Below are 23870 nucleotides of genomic sequence, written 5' to 3' on the forward strand. Positions count from 1 at the left end.
CGTACGTCGCTCAAGTAATGTGGCAGTCTTGAAGAGACCGCCCATTATGGACAGCCAAGTCACCGTTACCGATGTGCATGATTTGAGACCGTTGGGTTTCTGCCCAACCATGGAGACCGGTCCCACCTGTCACCAAGCTTTAGGAGTGGCGTCACGCCCGACCGCTTCCCTTGAGAAGGGCAATCGCCCTGGCATAACGCCGGGGGCTACTGTCGGTGATATGGGACCGGGAGTATCGTGACCAGAGGCTTGAGGCAGACACAATCGCCCATGTGGCCTGGCACCTTCGGGGACGTCGGGCCCGAGGGTGAGGTGTCCGCCCTCCTCCTGATTTCCCCGAGGGGGGGTCGGGTGACTCCTGCCCCGGCCCCGAGGGCCGAGGCGCCCCGACCCCTTGTGGAGTTAGCGCCACATGAATGGGTTGGGTGAACACGGTAAGCCTCACCTAACCACATTTATTGCGGTCTGGTCGAACGTGTCACGCTGCATGCAGCGTAGTGCAGCGCGTTCCTTTATCCGGTCTGTGACCAGTCACAGACCGGTCAGATCACGGGTTAGGTGGCGACTGGCGGTCTGACGCACGCCTTGCCCCATCCCGTCAAGACGAAAGCCTCTAGGCACTCGTCTCAAGCCGGAGCTAGCGTGTAATCTCTTAGAGATGGCACGTTAGCCCTGGTTAGATTTATACCAGGCTTCATCCCAACCATTACAGGCAAGATGCTACATGAAGAAGGGCAAACATACACGTTGCTAAGCTGACACGTGGTGGACAAGGATGACTGATTTGTGACCGGTCTGACACTGGTCGCGTCATCAACAGACAGCCATAATCCCACGTCGCACCTGTTTCCGGCGGAAAGGGGGGTAGATATGGGCCGTCCCGTCAGAAGGGCACCCGGAGAGCAACCGTACCGATCTCCGTCCATTTATGAAGAGAAGAACAGTCCAGTTTGGAGAGAGAGAGGGGCATGTGGTATCCCCTTGAGATATAAAAGGAGGACCTTGCCCACTTAGATAAAGAGAGGACTTTTAGACACAAGGCCTTCTCCAGATCCGATCCCAGGGCGATTGGGGGCTGGTTGACACTTTGTTACTTGTTCATACACAAATCCACCAAAACACAGGAGTAGGGTATTACGCTTCCCAGCGGCCCGAACCTGTATACATCGCCCGTGTCTCGTGTTTCTTCCTAGCTGGCGATCTTTCCACATACCGAGAGAGCTTGAGATTTCACCCTAAGCCCCCGGCCGAACCGGCAAAGGGGGGCCTGTGCGGTCTCCCGGTGAGGAGCCACGAGCTCCGTCAGAGTTGAAAAGTTTTTAAATCTAGATTGAAAGTTTTCAAAAATTGACTTCACGTGTAGATCTGTTTTCAATTTGTTACTTAAAAAAATTAGGATATGGCAAATTACCGAGAAATCAAAACTAGTTATGGTGCTAAATTACGGCGTTAATCGTGGGCTATCGCGCGAGGGTTGGGCCGCGTGCGCGTTGCCGGTGCGCACACGCCAACTAGGAATCCGCGAGCAGCGATGGGAACGGTCGATTTGTTCCCGTGGGGAATTTACTGTCGAGTCTAAAGTTTGTCCGTAAACCGAAATATCAGGGATAATCCATCCCTCAACTTACAATACCGTGCTACTCAAGGTATCAAACAGTATTATGCCAAGTTTTAGACAACTTTTAGTTGACATGACGAGCTGAGTCAATATGGGACCCACACATGCCCCACATGTTAGTGACCAAATTTTTACTTCCTTCTCTCTCCACCTCTTTTCCACTCTTCCTATCTCCTTCAAGGCAGCTCGCAGCGAGCGGCGTCAAGAGGCGTGGTGGGAGGGCGGAGAGGGGCAGCGGCCGCCGGTGAGAGGCTGTGACGTGGTGATGGCAGTCAGACTGGAGTCACGCGGCCAGCTTGGGGCGATGGAGGGGGGGTCCACAGCGACCTACTCTCGTGCCAGTCCCCGCCTCTATTGCCTCTAGATCTAACACTGCAATTTCGATATCGCGCTCCTTCGTCGTCGACGTTTGTGCCCTAGAGAGAGGTTCTGACAGCCGGCGGCACCCTTGTTGACCTACTCCAACCACTGATGACACCCTCATTGACCTACTCTGACCACCGACAACACCCATGTCAATGTACTCTAGCACCGATGGCACCCTTGTTGATGTACTCCAACCATCGGCAGCCCCATTCACTGCTCCACCCCATTGCCTACCCTATCGCCCAAGCTGGCTGAGCAACTCCTCTCCGACGGCCATCACCATACTATGGAGGTAGTGCTGCCTCCCGGCAGCGGCCAACGCCTTCTCCGTGCCTTTCCATGTGTGAGGTCTGAGAGAAGAAGGAGAGGAAGATAGGAGGGAGAAGAGTTGGCCGCCGACATGTGGGACCCACATGGGTCCCACTCGCAACGTTAGCCAAACCCGGCCACTATACTAGCAAGGGACCAAAGTTGACACGGTATCATGAGTTAGGGGATGGGCTATATATACTTGGTGTTTCGGTTTAGGGACGAATTTCAAAAATGTTAAATTAAGGGACCTATATAAACTGAACTTACTCCTTAGCTTAGATCCAATGGGTGCATGTATGGGAGAAGAGAAGTCCTGCAAAAAAATGCACAAGAGCTTTACACTATTACAAAAACACCCATAGGTGTCGGCCACAAAGGTGCTAGTTAGCTAAAAACCGGCACCTATAACGGTTAATTGGTGTCGGTTTTAGTTGGGATGGTCATTGGTGCTGGTTTTTCATAAAAACCGGCACTAAAAATACTCCCGCCAACGGTCCGAAAATAGCATAGGTGGCAGCCGTGCACAAAAAACCGGCACCTATATGAAAGGTAGCGGTTATTTAACCGAACCGACACCTACAGTGCTATATAGGTGTCGGTTCTTGGTATAGAACCGGCACCTATAATATTATAGGTGCCGGTTATAACAATATAGGTGTCTGTTCTGGGTGCACAACCGGCATCTATAGTACCATATAGGTGTCGGTTCTTGGTGTATATTATAGGTGCCGGTTATAAAACCGGCACCAATGACTTTGATAATAGGTGCCGACCAAAGGGTGTCGGGCTTGAAACCGGCACCTATAGGGCCTTAAAAACCGGCAATTTTAATACAGAAACATCCTTATAAATAAAACGTTGAATCCACTGATATGAATTCAAATAGAAATTGAATATATATTTCTTTGGTGTATAAACTTTCCATATATAAAAAAAAGAATCTGAATATCCGAATCGACATGTCTTTTAATTTTCATGAATATTGCATAAAACAGACTAATCATCCAGAACATCATCCATTCCAAATACATAACCAAATGGCAACCACCTACGCTGGATCTACAGAATCACGTACGAGGACAACTTCGTCGTGTTTTCATCGGCGAGAAGGAAAACTATAGCTCACGAAATTTGAAACTACAACATGGCCAATGACAAGGTGTTTTAAACTGCTGCAAGCTCATGACATTCGTTATCTCCATGGTAGAATAATACAAAAAAATAATCTTACTCTAAAAAGTATGAAGTTTGATAACTCATGGTATCTTGAGATATTATTTTTTATCCTCATGGCTCCATGAGGATAAAAAAGAATATCTCAAGATAAACAACACATCTCCATGAGGATAAAAAAGAATCTCTCAAGATAAACAACACACAAAAAACACACCACAACATGAAATTAATAAGTTACATACTTACATCACAATCTAGGGAAGTGCTACACTTTGAACTAGTTAGCTTCTACTTAGTTGAATCATTTATTTTTCCACAGCTCATCAACCAATAGCTCAAATGATGAAAGCCAATCCTTCTTCTCATCGTCTTCATATGGACCATACCAAAGGTCCTTGCAACCCGAAATGTAGTCTTGAGTGTTAGGGTGCAGGAGGCCACTGTTGAAGATACTCTCATTGGCCATGTTGTAGTTGTAGGAGTTCAGGGCGATGTTTACGTTGTTGATGTGGTGGTCGTCGTCGTTGTCGTCCTTGATGGTTATTTGTTTCTCCGGTTGCGGTGCAGTGCTAGTGGCTGGCTGGTCGCCGGTAACCTGCAGGGACGGTGGCTGGTAGGCGAAGCGCCATGCGTTCGGGGTGTGGCGGTAGGCGCCACCAGCTTCTACCTTGTTGGCAAGCATGGCGTGATTCTCCTCGAAGACATTGTTCTTCTTGCCTTGACAAAGACCACACTCGTACTCCGTAGATGAGGAGGGCCTAGAATTCATGGCGCTGGACGGAGGCATGCAATTACAAGCTTAGCTAGCAGTTATAATCCCGATCGGGAGGCCGGCCGAGACGATCGATCGACCTTGGCGACGAGATGAACGGATCAGGGGATGGATGGATGGATGGAACGAGGCGGCTGGCCGGGAGGGAGGTGTCCGAGTTATATATGGGCGTGCGTGGTGGTGGCGCGGCGGGATCGGAGTTGGGATCCGAATCGGAATCGGAATCGGAAGCCAGGAAGGAATTAATTCTTCTCTCCGATTCGGTCGCCGTCGGGCTCGAACGTACGTACGCGCGTCGGGCGCGCCGCATCCTCACGAGATCGCACGCACACGCACGCAGCTCGGGAGCCGATGGCCGGCCTCGACACCGACACGTCCACGTCCACCACGTCGAATATCCATGGCTCCATGGCCCATGCAAGCAGACGCGCGCGGCGGTGGCGCTGTACATGCCGCAGGAGTGCAAACTGCAAAGGCAAGAGCAAGTTCGTCCTGGAGCACCAGGCCATGTGGGAGAAGGAAGGGAGGAACAAAGGCTACGACACCACCGTGCACCGCTGGCGCTTTGCCACCGTGCCTGAAGGCAAAATCCTTGCCGGCTGGGAGAAATCGGACATTCTGCCACTGTCAAAGAGGGTTTCACTCAAATGTCACTTCGCGGATTGAATTTGTTAAAAAGCCACTCTCAACCGATGCCAAACGGCTGCTTTGCCATATTCACTGTTACCTCCGTCACATATTACTCGGCCGAGGATTTCCTAGTGGCCGACGACGCGCCAAGCCTGCAGCACCTCGGCTGCGACGGACGGGGTCTTGCCGTCTTGGTATGCCTCACGGACGACGAGCTGAAAGTCCAAGACAAGGTGTACTATGATGGGTTGTTGGAGAGCAGGTGGGCAGAGGACACTGGCTCATCCTATGCTCCAAGGACGGCGGCGGTGGCGAGCTCCGTCACTGGACGACGGCATGACCAACGTGGACAGAGGCACGATGGCGGTGATGAGGAGCACAGCGGCGGTAAGGTGCCACAGGGCCAGGACAGTGGCGAAGCTAGGATTTGAGGTTAGGGGGGTGTGGGGGAGAAAGTCATAAAACCGATTAACCAATATGAATAGTAAATGAGCCAAATAGTCACTACCGATAATAATCAATGTGTATATAAATATAGCTTCGTTGTAGCTAGATTATAAAACCATCATATGTTATGTTTTTTTCAAAAAAGCGGTTCAAATGTTCAATATAACAAGACATCATATGTTTTGCCTAAAAAACTTGAATTCAGTTCTTTCATAATATCATTGAAAGTTTGGAACCAGTCCTTGTTGCTAAATTCTTTCAATGTAAACTACCAAATAGTCTCATAAAAAGCATTTTCTGTTTTACTTTGAAAAGATGAAAATCATAAGACTAAGTACTGAGAGTCTGCCTATAATCTAACGTGCTAATGCCCTAACAGTGGATGCTGCCTAATTGCCTAACCCTGTAATATACTACTAGCAGCCAGGGGGTTCGGGATAGGGGGGTGCTGGCCCCCTCCGGCACCCCCGGTAGCTTCGCCACTGGGCCAGGAGCTTCCACGGGCTGTGGCTGACGGTGGCCGCGGGCGGGGAGATGCCTGCGGCGGCCTTGGTGGTTAGGGCAGATGACTTGGCGGAAATGGCAGTACCATTTTTGCACTTTGGACTAGCTAGGGTTCATAATTTGGGTATTCATCCTTCAGCCATGCATCGTGCAAGTTTTTCTTGTGAAACTGAGCATCATGAGAGCAGAAAGATCGGTAGGGCAGCAACCAAAAACACAAAAGTACAAAGATTTGTTCTTGCAATTGGGTGTTTCACAAAAGTGTGAGTTAAAAAAAGAATATATAGTTTGATTTTCGGTATTAAGTGACAAGGGCTTTGGTTGTGGTGGAATCCCTCAAATCAATTCATATGACTTATGTCGAGTGTTTGAAATATCGAGCTAAGACATTTAGCGATTGGCCTTCTCAAATAGTAGTAGCTATAGCGGACTAAATGGATCTATAGCGGCGAAATTCTACATGAGATTAAATAGCTAGATCCTTCTCAAACAGCTAGCCGGAGATAGCGGCAACTATATATGATATTAAGTGAAAAGATAGACTTGTCTCTAATTCATTGTAAAACTTTGGTTAATAAAGGTGGATCCGATGTGAAATTTACTCTTGTTACAAGCAACTAGCCACATTTAGGAAATGAGCACTACTACATGCCCGTAAAAAATACTTATGAAAGTCTTACAAATAATTATCTTAACCATTTAACTTAAAGAGATACAAGCTATAGGAAATCTAAATATACTAGCAGGATGGCAACATCAGTGTTGGTAAGAGTATCAGTGTTAGTATGAGTGAAATAAGAAAAAAAATTAGTAGTGAATAGGCAAATTTTGCTACAGGACATCGTAATTGTGTGGTTTTAGCTCAGGGACACCGTGAAAGTGAAGTTTTGGGGGAAGACATCCCATAATCGTGGATATTTACTGATGGACACCGCGCCGTCTGCCGTGCTGACGTGGCGGACGGGAGGCCCTTTTTTGATGCGATCGGACGTAAATACCCCTGCGCAAGAGATAATAAGGTTATGTGGGGCCCACTTGACAGTGTCCCCCCTCCTCTTCTTTTTCCTCTCTCGGTTTCTTCTCCTCTCGATCTCTCCTCATCTCTCTCCCTCTCGTTTCCCTTTCTCCTCACGCGCGTGCGCGCCTGAGCGGTATGCGGCAGGCGTGCGATGGCGCGGCAAGCGACCGGCCGCAGCGGCGCGGGCTGAGGCAATGGCGGCGGCCTGAAGGCGGCCCGACGGCGTCGGGTGGATGGGGAGGCAGCGTGGCGGACGGCGACAGCGTCGGGCGACGCCGGCGGCGAACGAGCTGCCGAGCAAGGCCATGGGCGACGCCGCCGTGATGAAGGTGGACACGGGCGGCACGTCGCGGAGTGCGCGCCAGACGGCGCTGTTGCACTTGAAGCCTGAGCCGAAGCCGATCTGCCAGACACGGTGGCCGCGGCGGACGCGCCCCTTGGCCTCGGCGTAAGCAAGCTCGTACCAGAGCGAGCCGTTACTGGTGTTAATTGCACATTAGGCTCGACATCCCGTGGTTAATAGGCACATTAGGCTCTCTCTTTGATTTCCTGCATCAATCAAGCTAAGCTTGGTTAATTAATCAACTAGCAGATTATTGTATATCACTCATCATTGTTTGTACTAGATCAATCACTTTTGTGCGTGTGGTTACCTCGATGCCGGGAGCAAGAGCAATGGCAGGCGGCGGCGGCGGCGGTGCGAGCCAGATGCAGCCGTCGTCTTCGCTCCACCACTCGGCTACCGCCCGAGGCAGCAGCTCCACTTCCGCCGGCAGGCGTCGTGCGGGCCGGCTTGGCCGCGCGTGGGGGCGGCGCTCGCAGCGTGGTGGTGGCCCCGAGCAAGACGAAGACGGCGGCGGTCGCGGTGGCGATTCGTCCGGGCGGAGATGGAGGTTGGAGGTGCTAACAGTCATGGTGGCGAAGCGGCAGTGGCGCGCGGGTGGTGCTCGCGCGGGAGATGTGGCCGCGCGCGGCGGCAGCGGCCGAGCGTGGCAACGGCTTTGGCGCGGCGGCAGAGAGGTGAAAGAGGTAGCTGGCGGCGGTGGGGAGTGGCCTGACGGGAGGCCCTTTTTTTTTTCTGACGTGGCATAGGGGTATTTACGTCCGACCGCGTTAAAAAATGGACTTTCGTCCGCCACATCAGCACGGCAAGTACCCTTTAGATGGCGTGGTGTCTATCGGTAAATATCCACGATTATGGGATGTCTTCTCCCAAAACTAAAACCACACAATTGCGATGTCCTGTAGCAAAAATTGCGTAGTGAATATAGGCTAGATTATTTCAGTTGTGGCCCCAATGTGCTCCATATTGACCCGGGATTGCATCGGGTCGGAGAATAAGTTCGTTGGGAGTTTGTTACCTGATGCAAGCGATGCGGCGATCAGGGGATGGAGATCGCGTCAGTAGCGTGGGCGTGAGTTTAGCGTAGGTGCGCGAGTAAATGAATTCAAAGATTTGTGGATCGTGGGGTGGTGGCACGATTTAGCCTCAGATTCTTTCTTTGTGTTGAGTATAAGTAGGAGATTAGCTCAACTTCTAATTTGTATGTTTTCCAATTCATTTGAATGAAATCCCCAGTAAATCGCTCCACAAATTTCTTCAAAATCTTCAGTTTTTTCTGAAACTTCTCTCGTTCCTACGTTCGTCAGTTTCGTCAGTCGAAACTGTTTTCGTCTGTTGCCATACAAGACAGGAGCAATGTGCGCACAAGGTATTCGACAAGCGTTCTTCTCCAACATGCCCAACGTACACCGTGGCGGATTTAGGATTTAAGATATGGGTGGTCCAACCTAAATTTTCTTTTTAAAACACAGTAAATGTAATGATGCTAATATATGCAATGCAAATATAGATAGTAAAATAGACAAAATCACCAAAAGTGTACCATGATATACTAGTAATATACCCGTGCTAACGCTACGTCTATGTTTAGTAATAGAAATAACAGCACATGGTTCGGTATCCAAGTATCTAATAAGATAAATTTAATATTTAGGAAAAAAACTACGGAGAGAGTTATTATATTGTTGCTAATTATATAGCCTCCAAAATATAAAATCACAACTTTTGTATCTTAGGAATACAAACAAAACTTATTACCTACAAATAATACAAACCAAACTTCATATTACAAGGAGAAGCGTTTTGATTATTTTATACTATATTAATCACCGGAGACAAATCTGACCTAAATGGAAGGATATAATTATACAGAAAAGACCTACCAAAGTTTCAGGAGTCATTGTCTAGCTCAAGTATGATCATAAGTAACAAGAACCCTATCTGGACCAGTCCTCATGCCTTCGCAAAGCATGTTAAACAGTGCAAAAGCATTTTTTGTCATTCTGCATAATAAATTGAAATTTGTCATTTATGAATTAGTTTATAGAACATGCTGTAAATTTGAACCGCAAATGTATAGAATATATAAGGATATACCAACTATCCTGAATTCTTTCAAGTGCATGCAATCCTATAATAAACCAGATATTAAGAGAGTATTTCATCAAGTATTCGCTACTATAATTATCTTTAAAAATAAATTGTTATAAAATGGCAGCAAACCACCAGCAGTACTACTTCATGCTTTGTAAAATTAGAATATACTTGAATAAATTCAGATGCATCAATGGCTGATGAATTTTTCATGCAAAATTCTACTTACTTTCGGTTATGAAGAATATAGATAGCACTTACCATCACCAACTGGCTTGCCATCCCATTTGACAATGGGCAGAAAAGGATCTGAATGCTGCATCCCAGCACACTTCCTTGCAGTTGGTGATATAGTCAAACCTTCTCCCCATGCTCATTAGTTTTGCACCTTCCACTGTTCTCCACCAATATTATTGGCAAGGGAAAATCCTAAAAGAGTAAAATATTATTAAATTTAACATTCAAAGAGGAAAATGGCAAGAGATTTTACAAGCACGACTGTTTGTGAACACCTAAAAAAAGGGTACAGTTTATGAACAAATCAACAGTCCAAATGAAATATATTGGCTATGAAATCAACAGAGTCTGTAGTATATAGAGAATGGTTAATTACAGAAATCATTTGCTATGAAAGAGCATGTCAAAAAGCAAAACATTGGGTCTAAATGAAATATATTGGCATAACTTAAGATGACTGACGCACTACACACATTTGGCTATGGATGAGAAAAATGTGGAGTTCAAGTCCATCTACATAATTGCATCTTGTCATATTTACAACATGCAGCTGTCGGGTCTTTCCATGGACCTACAGTGCATATGAACATGGAGATATAAAAAAAATACAACAAAAATACAAGACCAAGAAGTTACCATTAGAGTAATGTGGTTATAGTGCACATGAAAACAGTTTAATAGAAATATAGGATCAAGACTCGTTGCATGACAGCCTAAATTCCATGTGTAAGATTTAGATTCCAATTGATTTAAGACAAGTATCACCATAACTCAAGATGAATACCTATTTATGACATTGACAGCCTGCTCATTAATTATCCACTTACAATGAGGCGGGGAAGACAGGATCACAGGAAGGAGTACTGCATCCGAGCAACAACTGTAATGGTGGAGGAATTTCCTAATGCCCAATGATACTACACATGAATTCTTTTTTCCAATTTCAATAATTAATTGGCTAATACCATGAACCTGCAGCCATATGAATGGAGGGAAAAATAATAGGAGAAATTCAAGCATTAGGCAAGCCCCAAAAATATTTCAGGAAACCAATTTTTTTGGAAACTTGGGTATTGCAAGAACTGAAAAAACAGAGACACTAAGAAATGTGTTCCCTTGCCTTTTAGTCATAACAACAAACATGCATAGTGGCACTATGACTGGACTAAAAAAGAGAGAAAGTACATTATGTGTTTTTTCAACCCTGTATTCCAACAGAATAGAAGATGAGCCTATTATGTGCAGTCATGTATCTCTACAAATTATCCTTATGAAAGCCAAATCAATTCTAGTACCATAATCTAAGGAAAAGCAAGAAAGATACTGTAATGTGAGATCAAATCATACACCCTAAAGCTCTGTTCATCTTTTATGTGCTTACTAAAGCAAGCTAATATATCACCCAAAATTGGATATTTGGGCACATGGTATAATATATCACATGATAATAGAAATATTCTCTTAAATAGTTAGTATAATGTATAGCTTTGTATTAACTGAAAATGGAAAACAAACCTTTCCATTGTTTGTGTATTTAAAAAAATCACTATATACCCCTATAGGAAATAAAGCAGCATATACCCTCTCCAAGGAAACATGCAGTATATACGATTTTTGCACTGCACTGAATATCACTAAAGCAAAATATTGTTAAAAAGGAAGCTTAACATAAACTTGTACTTACATACATACCAACAAAAATAAGGGAGAACCAGATGTGCATTCAGTGATGGTGGCAGTGTAGGAGTCTAGTTCTAACTGTATAAGTTGCCTATAGGAATAATAGTAAACATGAACATCACAAGAAAAATTACCTGCTTGGTGGTCAATACAATCACCATCACCAAGTCCGTTTTGATCTTTGTACTGTATGAATAAACTCTACATAAACTATCATGACACACTGAATGAGAACATGAAAAGGAAGAGAGGAAATTCGTTGTACCTTGTAGGGGGTGGAACAGAGAGGATGGGGGCCAGCTTACCCCAACCGCCAAAGAAGATGCAACCCAACTGCCAATGCTGCATATGTCTATGCAATTAACCCTTTTCTCCCTAGGATCTATGAGGTTTAGTTAAAATTCAGTGACAACCAGTGATTTTTAAGTCTCCTGTATACTTGCATCAGCTATCCTACTATTCCTAAAAAGCTTATATACATGTGTTAGGTTATAAAAGCAAGTCGGAAATTCTTAACTATGCATCACTAAAAGTCTTCTATTGTTCAAGAATCAAGATAAGAGAGGCATAACTGGATCCAAACTGACCTTGGCCAAAGATCTTGGTCACAAATTTTCTTAACCAAAACAGGGGACTGAGTTAAGCGGAATTCTCACGGTTAGCAACATCGTGTTTTCCTACAATACAAACATGCTAGGAAAACACAAAAGCAATCTCTGTGGTAAACAATTTGGCAGATCTGCAATATGTATATAGTGAAATCACAATCTGAGAATGTACTGAAGATAGAAATCTGCACCATGTAAATTGCTAAAATATATTAGCCAAACAAATGAAGCACAAAAAACTTAATTTTGAAAGAAATATAACATAACATAACCTTTACCCCCAGAACCTCAGTAGTGTACCTGCTCAATCACACTTAAGGATGGAGCTTTATCCCTGCAGCTTGATTCCGGTTCTTTGCACATATTCTGTTGCCGGCGTTTGCGGCCATAGAAACGGACAAAGTGTTGATCTCCCCAACTTTGGTCCATATCACCTGCATAGTTTATGGTCAGTATAACATTTTTCGCTTTTAGCGTAAGCCCACGAGAAAAGGTCTAAAAAATCATCTCATAATAAACTTTTTGAAAATTACTACAATATTAAATGATTGGCATTCTAACATCTATGATTGGGCTAAAAACGGCATAACTGTAGAAGGAAGCAACAACTGACAAACAAATGGTCAATATCTGAATTGGCAAATGTGTTTAGTCAGCATATCAGTGCTGCATTGCAGGAATGAAAATGTTACTTCCAAAAAGCAAATAATTTCACTGTCAAATATGCACATGGTACCATGATCTTATTAGAGAACACTTGCCATTGCAGGCCCAGCACCATCTGCCACTGCTTCCGAGTTCCGACCTGGTCGCCTCTGGCTGGGATCGATTCGTAACCGCCAGGGAGAGATCGGAGAGGCGATGCGGCGTGCGACGGCGGTGGAGGTGGTCTAACTTCTAAGGGGGAGAGAGCGGAGCGGAGATGCGGAGGGAGGCGTCTGCCTGCTGCCAAGGTCTCCTCCTCCCGCCGCCACCCGGAGTCGTGCGACGGCCAGCGGAGGGGAGAGCGGAGCAGATCACGGGCGCGCATGGTGGATGGCGCGACGGGGCTGCACAGGAGAGGGAGACGAAGGGAGACGGCGGCGGCGGGGGAGGGGTCACGGGCTAAGAGAGAGGAGAGGAGAGGGGGAGGAGATGGCGTCGGTAGGCCGCGTCGGCGGCAGAAATTACGGGCGGAGCGTTTCGGTCTTTTGGGAGGGAGAGGAGAGGTGAGGTGGGAGCGATTTGGGACGTAGGATCTGAGAGAGATAATCTGGACCGTTGAGTGATGAATGAAAGAATGAGTGAAACTATTTGTTTAACTATAGGCTAGATAGACTAGATAGAATTATTTAATAAAGCATATTGAAACATATAAAATTAGTTATTATGTAAAAATTTAGCTTCAAAAACTTATACGGTTATAGAAGTTTAAAGAAGACTACCATACTACTTTTTCTTTTTATCAGGTCTACGCCTTCTAATGGCCAGAAAAGTATTCATTATATCTTCTTCACCCACTTTAAAGAAAACATATTTGTTGTATACTTTTGAAGAAGAGATGCAATATCTTCATCTTTCTTCGTGATTCAACAATCTATAATATAGTACTACAATTTAATATTACAATGTACAAGAGTTCAAAAATTTTAAATCTAGAAATTAAAAAAGGTACACAAGTGGAAAACCTAAAATTGTTGGTGCAGGCGGCCAGACGTCGGCGGCAGCGCACTGCACACAAGAAGGCAGATTTCCGTGAGTATGTGACTCTATTTTTCAGTTTTACTCGGCTCGACGACGGCTCCTCGCGGCGGGGGCACACACAGCAGCAGTGCGGCGCAGTGGCAGCCAAGGCGGCAGACTCGCGTGCGGTGCAGTGTGGGCGTGGGAGGCGCGTCGTGCGTGGGCCGGCGACGGCGCGGCGTGGCGCTCGCTCTAATCGCGTGATCAAATGAGATTGCATTGACGCGTCGTGTTACGAGGCTAGGGCGAGGAGGAGAGAGTCGCGCGACACTTCTGTTCTGATCAATACACGCGCGTGTGGGCGGCGGGCGCCATGAATCAGGAAGAAATAAGGATCGCTATTTTCCTTTTTTAAAAAAATAGTCACTATTTTCTTTCTTTTTTTTTAATAGTGGGGTCGATCGTCGTTTGTTTGCCCCGGACCACCTATGGTCCGCCATTGAGGATTCAATCTATAGTCAATCGAAGTAAAGAGTCTTCCTGGTGATAAATTACTTACTTAACTCAATGGTGCTTTCATACGCAGGAGTCATTGATTCAAATCCAATAGTAGGTAGGTTGGTAGAAAAATTACTAGATAGCATTGGCCCTACTTCGCTTCGCTATCTAATAACTTTTTCTACCCCTCTTCTCTTTTTCTTTGTATCAACTAAACTGTTGGGTTGTTTTTAATTAGATGGGGAATCCAATTAATAGCCTCGACTCGTATCCTAGCTCGTCTGAGAGCTAGCTTCGCTTCAACCAATTTTTTCGTACCCTCAGCTCTACTCACGTTAGCTTCGGCTATTCCAGGAATACGTAACCTATTTTACTGCTGATTATGTGTAAACTGCTTCTGGCGACGGACGGTACTATCTATTCTGTCAAAAAAGTTCAATAGTAGTTTTTTAAGCAAATCATGCAATGGTTTTTCATTTCATCCATTGACGTGTTGATCACTTAAAAGTTAGTTCTCGGAAGGAGATGGACTAATCACCTTATCTCTTCTTTCTATAAAGTTAATGCCCACTAAACACCTAAAATTTATCATACAAACATACTCTCTCCGTCTCCGTTTTTTAATAGATGACGCCGTTGACTTTTAAACATATGTTTGACCATTCGTCTTATTTAAAAAAATTTATGTAAATGTATATATATAAATCATGCTTAAAATACTTTAAGTGATAAAACAACTTACAATAAAATAAATTATAATTACGTAAATTTTTTGGATAAGACGAATGGTCAAACGTGTGATAAAAAGTCAACAGTGTCATCTATTAAAAAACAGAGGTAGTAGTATTTATTAGTACTCCTAAGGCTGTGTTCGGGAGACAAGGTTCCTAATCTTGCCTTCCAACACGAAAAACAAAGCCCACGCGAGATTAATTAAGTATTAGCTAAAAAAACTTAAAAAATAGATTAATATGATTTTCTAAAGCAACTTTCATATAAAAAACTTTTTAAAAAAAGCATGTTCATGTAAGCATAGAGTAAAACAAGGGAAGTGAATTAGGAAAGAGGGAAAATGAACACAGCCTAAAGTCTACATGCAAGCATGCCACATCAATCCATTTAGCACACAAAGCTCAACATGTAAGCATAGAGTAATTATACCTACAATTTATTTCATTATAAAACTCAACATAACATGCTAAATCATCATTCTCAAATCATTTTCATAATATTTCAATACAAATCATTTCATCATTTCTCCAATATTTAATATATATCCCATAGCAAAGTACAAGGTATCATCTAATATTTTATTATTTGTGTGGTATTTGTGCGAACTTTACGAGTCTCGGGGTCTGCCTTGTGCACCCAAGCAGCGACAAGTACATCCTCTAATTAGAGAGCAGGTACAATAGAAGACTATAAGCTAGCTACAAACATATATCGATAAGATAAAATAGGAGAGAGAAGCAGCGGACTATAGATCTATAGCCAGCTACAGCACGGGCTTCAAGATATAATGTGTGTATAACATATGAGACCATGTATTAATAATATAGTATATGTTTATAGGTAACTATTGTATGAATTGGCTATTAAATTGGATATAGATGATTTGAAGCCATTAGTTGGCTATACTATTAAACTTGCTCTTAACTAATGCAAAATTTTCATGTAATCTTCATAAGCTGCTAGGTTTTGTTGATAGGATTATTTGTAGTATCTTCTGATATTGTGTAGGTAATGCCGATTGAAAAAAAAAAAAGATGAAGTTGTATCCATAGCTAATATCTATATGTTCCTTTAGTGGCATGTTGGGATCGTGGGAAAATTGCATGAGAAAATGCATAGTACGGCAATCACTGCTACTCCCTCTGGTTTAAAATTTTTTACGTTTTAAACAATGTTAATATTTTCTAACGTTTCAAACAAAGGCACTAGTCTCCAAAGGATATATTTAGCTACAATTTTCTATTATAACCTATACAATAAATAAAAAATATTTATTTTTATTGTAGTACTTTTCAAAACTAATTAATCTATATATGTTGTTCTAGTGCCTTTAACTAAATTAAATAAATAGTTTTATATAGTTTTATAGTAATTGATAGTCAAAGTTCAAAATATTCGATCTCAAGCTTTTTCAGAGCGTCCAGAGAATATTGATAACGTAAGTAGTACATGCCACTTGGATCTCAGCATAGAATGAAGCGTGTCTGTCAGGTTGGCTTCACCGCCACCACTACATACTTTTTAAGTAGTAAAGATAAAGATGCTAAGATTTGTGCACTGTGAAAGTTTTGTATGTAGTTTTGGGTTTTTTTGATTGTTTGCCGAGATAAAAATATTGTTTCTTTCCTTGTAACCGAAAATCCCTTTTATAAATGTAATCTATTTCCATATATTTCACCCATGTACGGCTCGGTCCCCACCACCGTAAAAAGCTAGGTCGTGTAGTCGTCGTCGTCCTCTCGTCGAAAGGTTGGTGGGCATGGACCTCTCCTCGTCGTTGGCGGCGGCGGCGTCGGCGTCGGCGGCGTCACCGTCGTTGGCCAAGGCGGTGGACACCTACAGAAAGGCGGTCGGCACGGCGGCCACGCTGACGGCCTACACCGTGCTGGCGCGTGGCATGGCGAGGGAGCTCGTGCCGCACGACCTGCGCGCGGCGGTGGCATGGGCGGCGTCGCTCGTCCGCGCCCGCTTCGAGCCCCGCCCCGCGGAGCGCCGCACCGTCATCATCCGGCGACGGCGACCCGTACGGCCGCGGCCACGAGAACCGCGTCTTCGCTGACGCCCACTCGTACCTCGCCACCAAGATCGACCCCCGGTCCATGACCCGGTTCTGCCTCAGCGGCGGCGCCTCAGGCGGCGAGCGACGCGCGCGGAGCAGCGTCGTGATCTCCATGGTTCCCGGCGACTCGATGACCGACGTGTTCGAGGGCGTGGAGTTCACGTGGACCTCCGTTCCCGGCGAGGGCGGGGGCGGCGGCGGGAGATCGAACGGCGGCGGCACGGCGGCGGAGTCGGACTCGAGGGAGCTCAGCTTCGACGCGGAGCACACGGACACGGCGCTCGACAGGTACGTGCCCTTCATCAGGGACGAGGTGGAGCGGGCGCGGCGGCGCGACCGCGAGCTGGAGATCAGCATGAACGAGGGCTCGTCGTGGAACGGCATCGTGCACCACCACCCGGCCACGTTCGACACGGTCGCCATGGATCCGGCCCTCAAGAAGCAGTTCGATTTTAATAAAAGTCAAAACATCTTGTTAACCTTAAACGAGGAAGTACCTTATAAATGACATGTGAAAACGAAAGGATATCCACTTGAGGGATGAATAGTGTTTCCCATGCCAATGAGGCAACGACGTTTGTTGTTTGTGAGTCCAGGAGAAGGAGAAGCTGACGCTGTCCGGGCTGCTCAACTTCATCGACGGGCTGTGGTCGACGAGCGGCGAGGAGAGGGTCATCGTCTTCACCACCAACTACAGGGAGCGCCTCGACCCGGCGCTGCTCCGGCCGGGGCGGATGGACAAGCACGTCTACATGGGCCACTGCGGCTGGGACGCCTTCACGACGCTCGCCCGCAACTACTTCCTCGTCGACGACCACCCGCTGTTCCCGGAGATCCGGCGGCTCATCTCCCAGGCCGAGGTGACGCCGGCGGAGGTGTCCGAGATGCTGCTGCGCAGCGAGGACGCCGGCGCCGCGCTCGCCGGCCTCGCGGAGTTCCTCGAGGTGAAGAAGAAGAAGATGAATCAGGCCGCCGTGTGAATGTGAAGGCGAGTAGCGTCGTCGTTGCATCAAGAACAGTCGGATGATTCAGTTCTTTTGCTCCTAATTTCATGTGAACCGTCACTGCTTTCTGAATCTCTGATTGTTCTGGTTCTCTCCTAGCTAGTTAGGAACTAATTTGGGATGATTGATTTTTGTTTCAAACAAATTTCGGTTAGTTGATTGGTTTCACAATTTTTTTGGGTGATTATTGTATTCGTGATTGGATAATCTGTCCTCCACTTGGGTTATGTAGAGTGCACAAACTGATTCAGATTTAAGTATGTTATCCATTATGCAGAGGAACAAGTTAGCTAAGAACACCAATTGGTCCTAGCTTGTTTCCTCTTCTGTTCTTTCACTTGAGAGCATCATGTTTCAATTATGATCATTTTTAGTGGTGATATTCTTCAGGGACAAGTATTATAATCTCGTAGTTCGTATTCGTTGTATCTTAGGTTCAGGGTAGGTAAGTGTAGATGTTAGGTGGGTAGATGAATTGGGGTGCTCGATGGGAGAGTGAGGCCTGCCGCCCCGCTTTCTTGATTACCTTCAAATGACTGTCCCAATGCTAGTAACAACCCTACGTAATACTCCTTCCGTCTCAAAATATAACAACTTCTAGCGTTTAAAATTTGTCCTAGAATATAATAACTTCTTCACATATATTCTCTTCTCAACCAATCACAATCTTCCACCTTTCAAATTCTCCATCAACTTTTTTTTTCCCAACCAATCACAACTTTCTTCCATTTCATTCTACTTACTTTCTTAAATATTAATACCCGTGTATAAACCTAAAACTCTAGTTGGCGCGTGCGTGGCTCCGGCGCACGTTTTCTGGGACTAAAAGTTAGTTAACTAATCAATTAGTTTTAGATAATTACAGTATGACATAATGACATTAGTAATTAGGATTTTTCTTTTTTCCACGAGATTTTTTTACCTAACAAATTGAAAAGAAATCAATATCTGAAGTCTAATTTTCAAATTTTAAATCCAGATTTGAAAATTTTAACTCAAAATTTGAATTTTTTAAGTCAAATTTTGAAAACTTTCAACTTTCCATCTCAAATTTGAAAAACTTTCAACTCAACTTTGAAAACTTTGAACCCAGATTTGAAAACTTTCAACTCGAGATTTGAACACTTTCAACTTAGATTTAAAAACTTTTCAACTCGAGATTTGAAAATGTTCAAATCGAGATTTGAAAACTTTCAAATCAGATTTGAAAATTTTTAAGTCAAGATTTAAAATCTTTCAACTCAGGATTTGAAACTTTCAGCTCGAATTTGAAAACTTTCATATCAAAATTCAAAACATTTCTCTTACATTTAAAAAACATTCAAACTAAAAATTTAAAACTTCTAACTACAATTTTAAAAACTTTTGACTCCAAATTTGAGTTGAATCACGTGCCTAGATTACAAAAGTTCACCAAAAAATCACCAAAAAGATGTTGGGAAAAGAGAAAATCATGCGCATATGGAAAAAATCGTAAAAAAAAAAAAGCCTAAAAGTCGCAAGTGGGCAACGCGCGCGAGATAGCCAACTAACGCGTCTGCGCGAATTAGTTTTTTCGGCTTGGAGTAATGGAGTTGGATGCATATGCTGCAGATGCACTACAGTGGGAATGCAAAACCGCAAGCAAAAAAAAATGAACGCCGTTGCCGGGGATCGAACCCGGGTCACCCGCGTGACAGGCGGGAATACTCACCACTATACTACAACGACTTGCGTGTCCCCTCGTTATACAGTACTTTACTTCTCCGCAGTCCACACGAAGACGATTGTTCGATTGTTGTAGCCATTCCAGGCAATCCTAACATGGTTGCTGCTAAAACGTTTCAGCAAAATAACCTCCATTTTTTTTTTGTCATCACAAATGGCGACAAACATATGCTCTCCACTTTTTTTTCGCAGGTAGAACTACAATTGATCTTCAATGGACATCTTAAACACTTGTTGATCATTTTATAAATAAATTGATTAACTAGGCCATTAATTGAGGGTTTTCGTTAGTTGGCCACGGACATAGCAAAAGCATTTTCTATTTTTTTAAACAAACAAAACTCAAATTACTATATGTATATTTACAATTAAATTTATTATTTTTGTTACAACTTATAGAAGTTGAATTTGAACTGGCATGTTTATAGAGTGATATATTACATATTAATCTATCTTGTCATTTTTTAAAAAAAAATTCGTAATCATCTAGTTGATATGCAATAAGCGAATGAACGTTCACTCGAGCTATTAGAATCCATCTCCGGATTTTAAAGGATGTTTGCACGACTTGAACTAAATCTTGTGAACACGCTATAAAATACTTGTATAATAGCCTAATAAAAAATCATACATATATAAACTTTACACACATATATATATATATATTACATATGCGATATGGATTTTGTACATATTAACTTCAAACAAATTTAAAAACAATTGAAAAAAGCAGGGCAAAAAACATACTCGTGGGTTGATATAAAACTGTCATGCTAAAGAAAAGAAATGTCTAATTCAACCTGTGCAAAACAAATATGCTCAACCTGCGAAAATAAGGTAAACTAGATGACAGTAAGCCTATGAAATAATTCGAACAAAAAAGAATCGTCAAAACCTGTGTAGCAGAATTTAAATGGATTGACCAATCAAGATAGTGCGGATGGATCGCCTATTAACATTTTCGACTTCTTTCGAACAAATCCATCGTTTTTTACCCTCGTACCATAAAAACGCACGGCGATCAAGACTTGTCCCCTTCATCATCAACCTGCCAGATGTGCCTTCGCTCCTTCAGCTTCATCAGGGTACCAATTGGCTTCATCCCCAGCGATCGTTTTGCTGGCACGAATCTTACAGAAAACCCACGCCTCCTCCCCTCTGTAAACCGGGAAAATATGTAGTGCAAACCTGAAAACTTAGAAACTACCGTTGGATTCACCATAAGTTAAAATTTAACTCGCAGATTCACTCATGAGTTAAAATTTTACTAGGAGTTAATTTTTAACTCATGGTGAAGTGGACGAATCTCGGACATCCATTTCTCGATTCAACGGTAGTTTCTAAGTTTTCATTATTGCACTGCATATTTTCCCCTATAAACCTCACCATCCCTGTAACTAACTAACCAACCGCCTCTGGGACCCACCACCACCACCACCCAGCTCAACCCAAGAATCCAAGAACTCGTGCGCTGCACGCGCGCGCCACGCCACGGCCATGGCGACGGAGGCGGCGCCGCTCCCCCACCTGCTCCCCTCCTTCGGCTCGCCGGCGACGACGCCGACGACGCCGCGCCACCACCTCGCCGAGCTCCGCATCGAGCGCGCGCACTCCGCGGTCGCCTTCTCCGCGCCCTGCGACGCCGGCAAGAAGCGGCGGTGCCTCCTCCCGCCCTCGTCCCCGCGCAAGAAGGTGCTGCTCGAGCTCCACCCCTTCGGCTCCCCGACCCCGACGCCCTCCCCGGCCACCGCTCCGCCTCTGCTTTCCTCGCGCGCGGGGACGCGGGGTTCTTGCCCCGACAGCGACTTCTCCTTCCCGTTGGCGGTGGGCGGGACAGGGGGCGGCGGCGGCGGCGGCGGGGGTGGGAACATGTTCGCGTTCTTGGAGGACGCGCCGAGGGCGCCGACGACGCCGACGGGGTCCAGCGGCAGCAGCGCCTTGTCGTTCTTGGTGTCTCCGGCCGCGCCGGAGACGCCCACGGGCTCCACCGCGAGCGGCGGGTTCGCGTTCGTGGCCTCGCCGAAGGAGCCCACGGCGCCCCCCGGGGCCTTCTCGTTCTTCGCCTCGCCGAAGCAAGCGGCGGCGACCACAGGCCCCACGGCCAATGGCGGTTTCACGTTCTTGGGTGCACCGGAGCAACCGCTGACGCCGACAGGCTCCAATGCCAGCGGAGGCTGCGGTTCCTTGTCGCCGAAGGAGTTGCACGGCGGCAGCGCCATCGCGCCCTTGCCTTCCCCGACGCCGGCGAGCACGGACTCCACCGGCAGCGGCGGCTTCTCCTTCTTCCCTTCGCCTGGGCCGGCGTTCGGAACCGCGGCTTCTCCGGGGCTCGCGGCGGCCAATCAGTCGTCTCCCACAGGCGGCACCTCCCCCTCGCCGCCGTTCGTCTTCACGGCCTGGCCAGCGCACAAGTCCGGCGGCCGAAGCAGCAGCAACAGAAGATCGCGGCGAAACCTCCGCGTCGCGACCCCGCGCCGCGGTACCCCGCGACCGCGGGACGAGCAGCAGCCGGCCACCCCGCGGCCGCGGAAGGCCGCCAAGACGGCCGCCGGCGAGGCCTCCCGCTCCTCCATCCTGTCCGGGTCGGCGGGCACGCCGTGCTGCGCGTTCTTCGCTTCGCCGGCCAAGGCGGCCAAGCAGGTACTCCTCCTCCATTGCTTCCTCCTTCCTCTTCTTGATTTCTGTCTGCTCGTCGCCATTTCTTGCGCATCTCATTGCTCCGATTTGATCGCAGCAGGAATCCAAGAATTCCTCCAGTGAGGCATCTCGCTCCGGGGCTACATCGCCGGAGAAGACGATCACGCCGGTAAAGCCTCCCATTTCTTCCTTCGCATAATCTGAAATCGAACAGAAGCAAGAACAAATTCACATGCCCTGCTTGCACATTTTGACCTGTCAAAAATGTCTGCATTGTTTACTCCCAAATGTTAGCAAAATTCGTTTTCAAATCAATCCCAAATTTCAAATTCGGCGTATGAATCACATCTCTGCAATTGCCTGGACTCCTCTGTTACTGGCGATTGCTGTTGTATTCATCTTCTTTTCATGTCATTGTCATTCGGCAATCTGTCATTCTGAAACCTGAACATTTTGTACCTTTCAGGAGCGAGAGGTTGAGGTGTCGAGCGCGGAGAGAGAGGCACCCAGGCCGAGCTCGCCGGCGGCGGCGGCGGCCTGCACCGGCGGCGAGCTGGTGGTGCGCGTGACCTGCAAGTGCGGTGTGCACAAGGAGTTCAGCTTCGACCATTCCCACTGATCAGTTCAGTCGGTCCCCTTAGTCCATCCTCACCGTCAGTTTTGCCACATCAACGGATCAGATCGCTCCTCAACTGTGTTCTTGATCCTCTAGTGACCAGAAACTTACTGGCAAATCTTACTAGTTATAGTAGAGCTGCTCTGAGCCTGATAGAGCTGTAGGATTGTAGGAGTCTGCATTCTGTAATTTCTCGTATCATCTTCTCTCTGTTATTTTTTTGTCTGAACTGGAAGGACAGTTTGCACGTATGTTTCTTATAGATATCTGTTTTTACTGTCTTGATGTAATGCTTTGGTGTGCGTGTGAGCTGTGAATACTGCACCAGATGTAGTGGTTATTAAGCGGCGATCCATTCTTGTGTGATCGAAATTCGAAACTGTAATTTTGGTTATTTCTGACTGAAACCGCTGAATAGTGAATACCTGCAGGTTTTTATTCGGTGCTACATTTTTTTTGTGCATTATCAGAAGATAACGTTTACACGCAGATGAAGTCTACGATTTATACTCAATGCTGCATTTGTTATTTTGGCATGCGGCGATATTAGCAGAAACATGTTAGTGGTGGTTTTGTGTTGTTTTTGACATGTTGGTTTTTTGTTGTTAATTTGTGTTTGAGAGATTTCGTATTCGGTGGCTGACAGTCACTAAGAAATGGGTTCAGATTTGTGAGGTATACATATTTCACTATATTTTGGATCAGGATAGAGTGCTGTGATACATGAGAAATTCTCATCGAAAATTCGTTGATCTGGAAGCAAACTGCGTTCCAGAGGTAATTAAGATGTGTGTTGTGGGATGAAATTAATCTGAAAGTATGCTGTGTGATAAAGATGGGTGTGTCGTACTCGTACGATATGTTGCACGTGGAATCTTCTCCTTCAATTTTGCTATATATTTATCGACAAATTTTCTCCCAAAAATTTAACAGATGTAATTACAGTACAATCATAGTATAATTATACTGTAACTTGCATGTAATTACACTGTAACTATAATATAACTTATATATAACTTTCAAAAATCTCTCCGTAATATGTTATTTCGGTAAAATGGAGGTCGTGGGAACAAATTCTATCACATGTGTGTGCTGTGATTTTTTTCTTCGTCACCAAAACTAATCTTGGAATAGATCTAACGATTCAAAA

At 45.4% G+C, this 23870-nt stretch overlaps 2 protein-coding genes, 1 long non-coding RNA gene and 1 other non-coding gene across 4 annotated transcripts; 2 read left to right on the forward strand and 2 right to left on the reverse strand.

Moving 5' to 3' along the window:
* Positions 1–8860: 8860 nt before the first annotated feature.
* Positions 8861–12979, reverse strand: LOC4348479 (uncharacterized). Its single transcript, XR_010737244.1, has 8 exons — positions 12567–12979; positions 12106–12239; positions 11785–11936; positions 11463–11579; positions 11332–11383; positions 10345–10489; positions 9542–9709; positions 8861–9189 (listed from the first exon to the last, which is right to left on the reverse strand). It is a non-coding gene; the product is annotated as an uncharacterized lncRNA (long non-coding RNA).
* Positions 12980–16411: 3432 nt separating this feature from the next.
* Positions 16412–17759, forward strand: LOC107277186 (AAA-ATPase At5g17760). The gene is given in 3 exon segments (XM_066304542.1): positions 16412–16714; positions 16716–17252; positions 17353–17759. Coding segments are annotated over 3 exon segments (1179 nt in total). The 5' UTR covers positions 16412–16456; the 3' UTR covers positions 17737–17759.
* Positions 17760–19398: 1639 nt separating this feature from the next.
* Positions 19399–19470, reverse strand: TRNAD-GUC (transfer RNA aspartic acid (anticodon GUC)). Its single transcript has one exon. It is a non-coding gene; the product is annotated as a tRNA-Asp (tRNA).
* A 1427-nt stretch (positions 19471–20897) lies between these two features.
* Positions 20898–23010, forward strand: LOC107278235 (flocculation protein FLO11). Its single transcript, XM_066304935.1, has 3 exons — positions 20898–22107; positions 22205–22273; positions 22571–23010. The coding sequence occupies exons 1-3, from the start codon at positions 20965–20967 to the stop codon at positions 22721–22723; spliced, it is 1365 nt and encodes a 454-aa protein (XP_066161032.1). The 5' UTR covers positions 20898–20964; the 3' UTR covers positions 22724–23010.
* Positions 23011–23870: the final 860 nt, after the last annotated feature.

The sequence above is a fragment of the Oryza sativa genome, chromosome 10 (genome assembly GCF_034140825.1).
Source record: "Oryza sativa Japonica Group chromosome 10, ASM3414082v1".
NCBI classification, from domain to species: domain Eukaryota; kingdom Viridiplantae; phylum Streptophyta; class Magnoliopsida; order Poales; family Poaceae; genus Oryza; species Oryza sativa.

Excerpts from the sequence above, each read along its gene's own strand:
- LOC107278235 (XM_066304935.1), top strand. The coding sequence starts at position 20,965 with ATGGCGACGGAGGCGGCGCCGCTCCCCCACCTGCTCCCCTCCTTCGGC. Across the intron at positions 22,108-22,204 it reads CGGCCAAGGCGGCCAAGCAG|GAATCCAAGAATTCCTCCAG; the intron begins GTACTCCTCCTC and ends TGATCGCAGCAG. Across the intron at positions 22,274-22,570 it reads CGGAGAAGACGATCACGCCG|GAGCGAGAGGTTGAGGTGTC; the intron begins GTAAAGCCTCCC and ends TGTACCTTTCAG.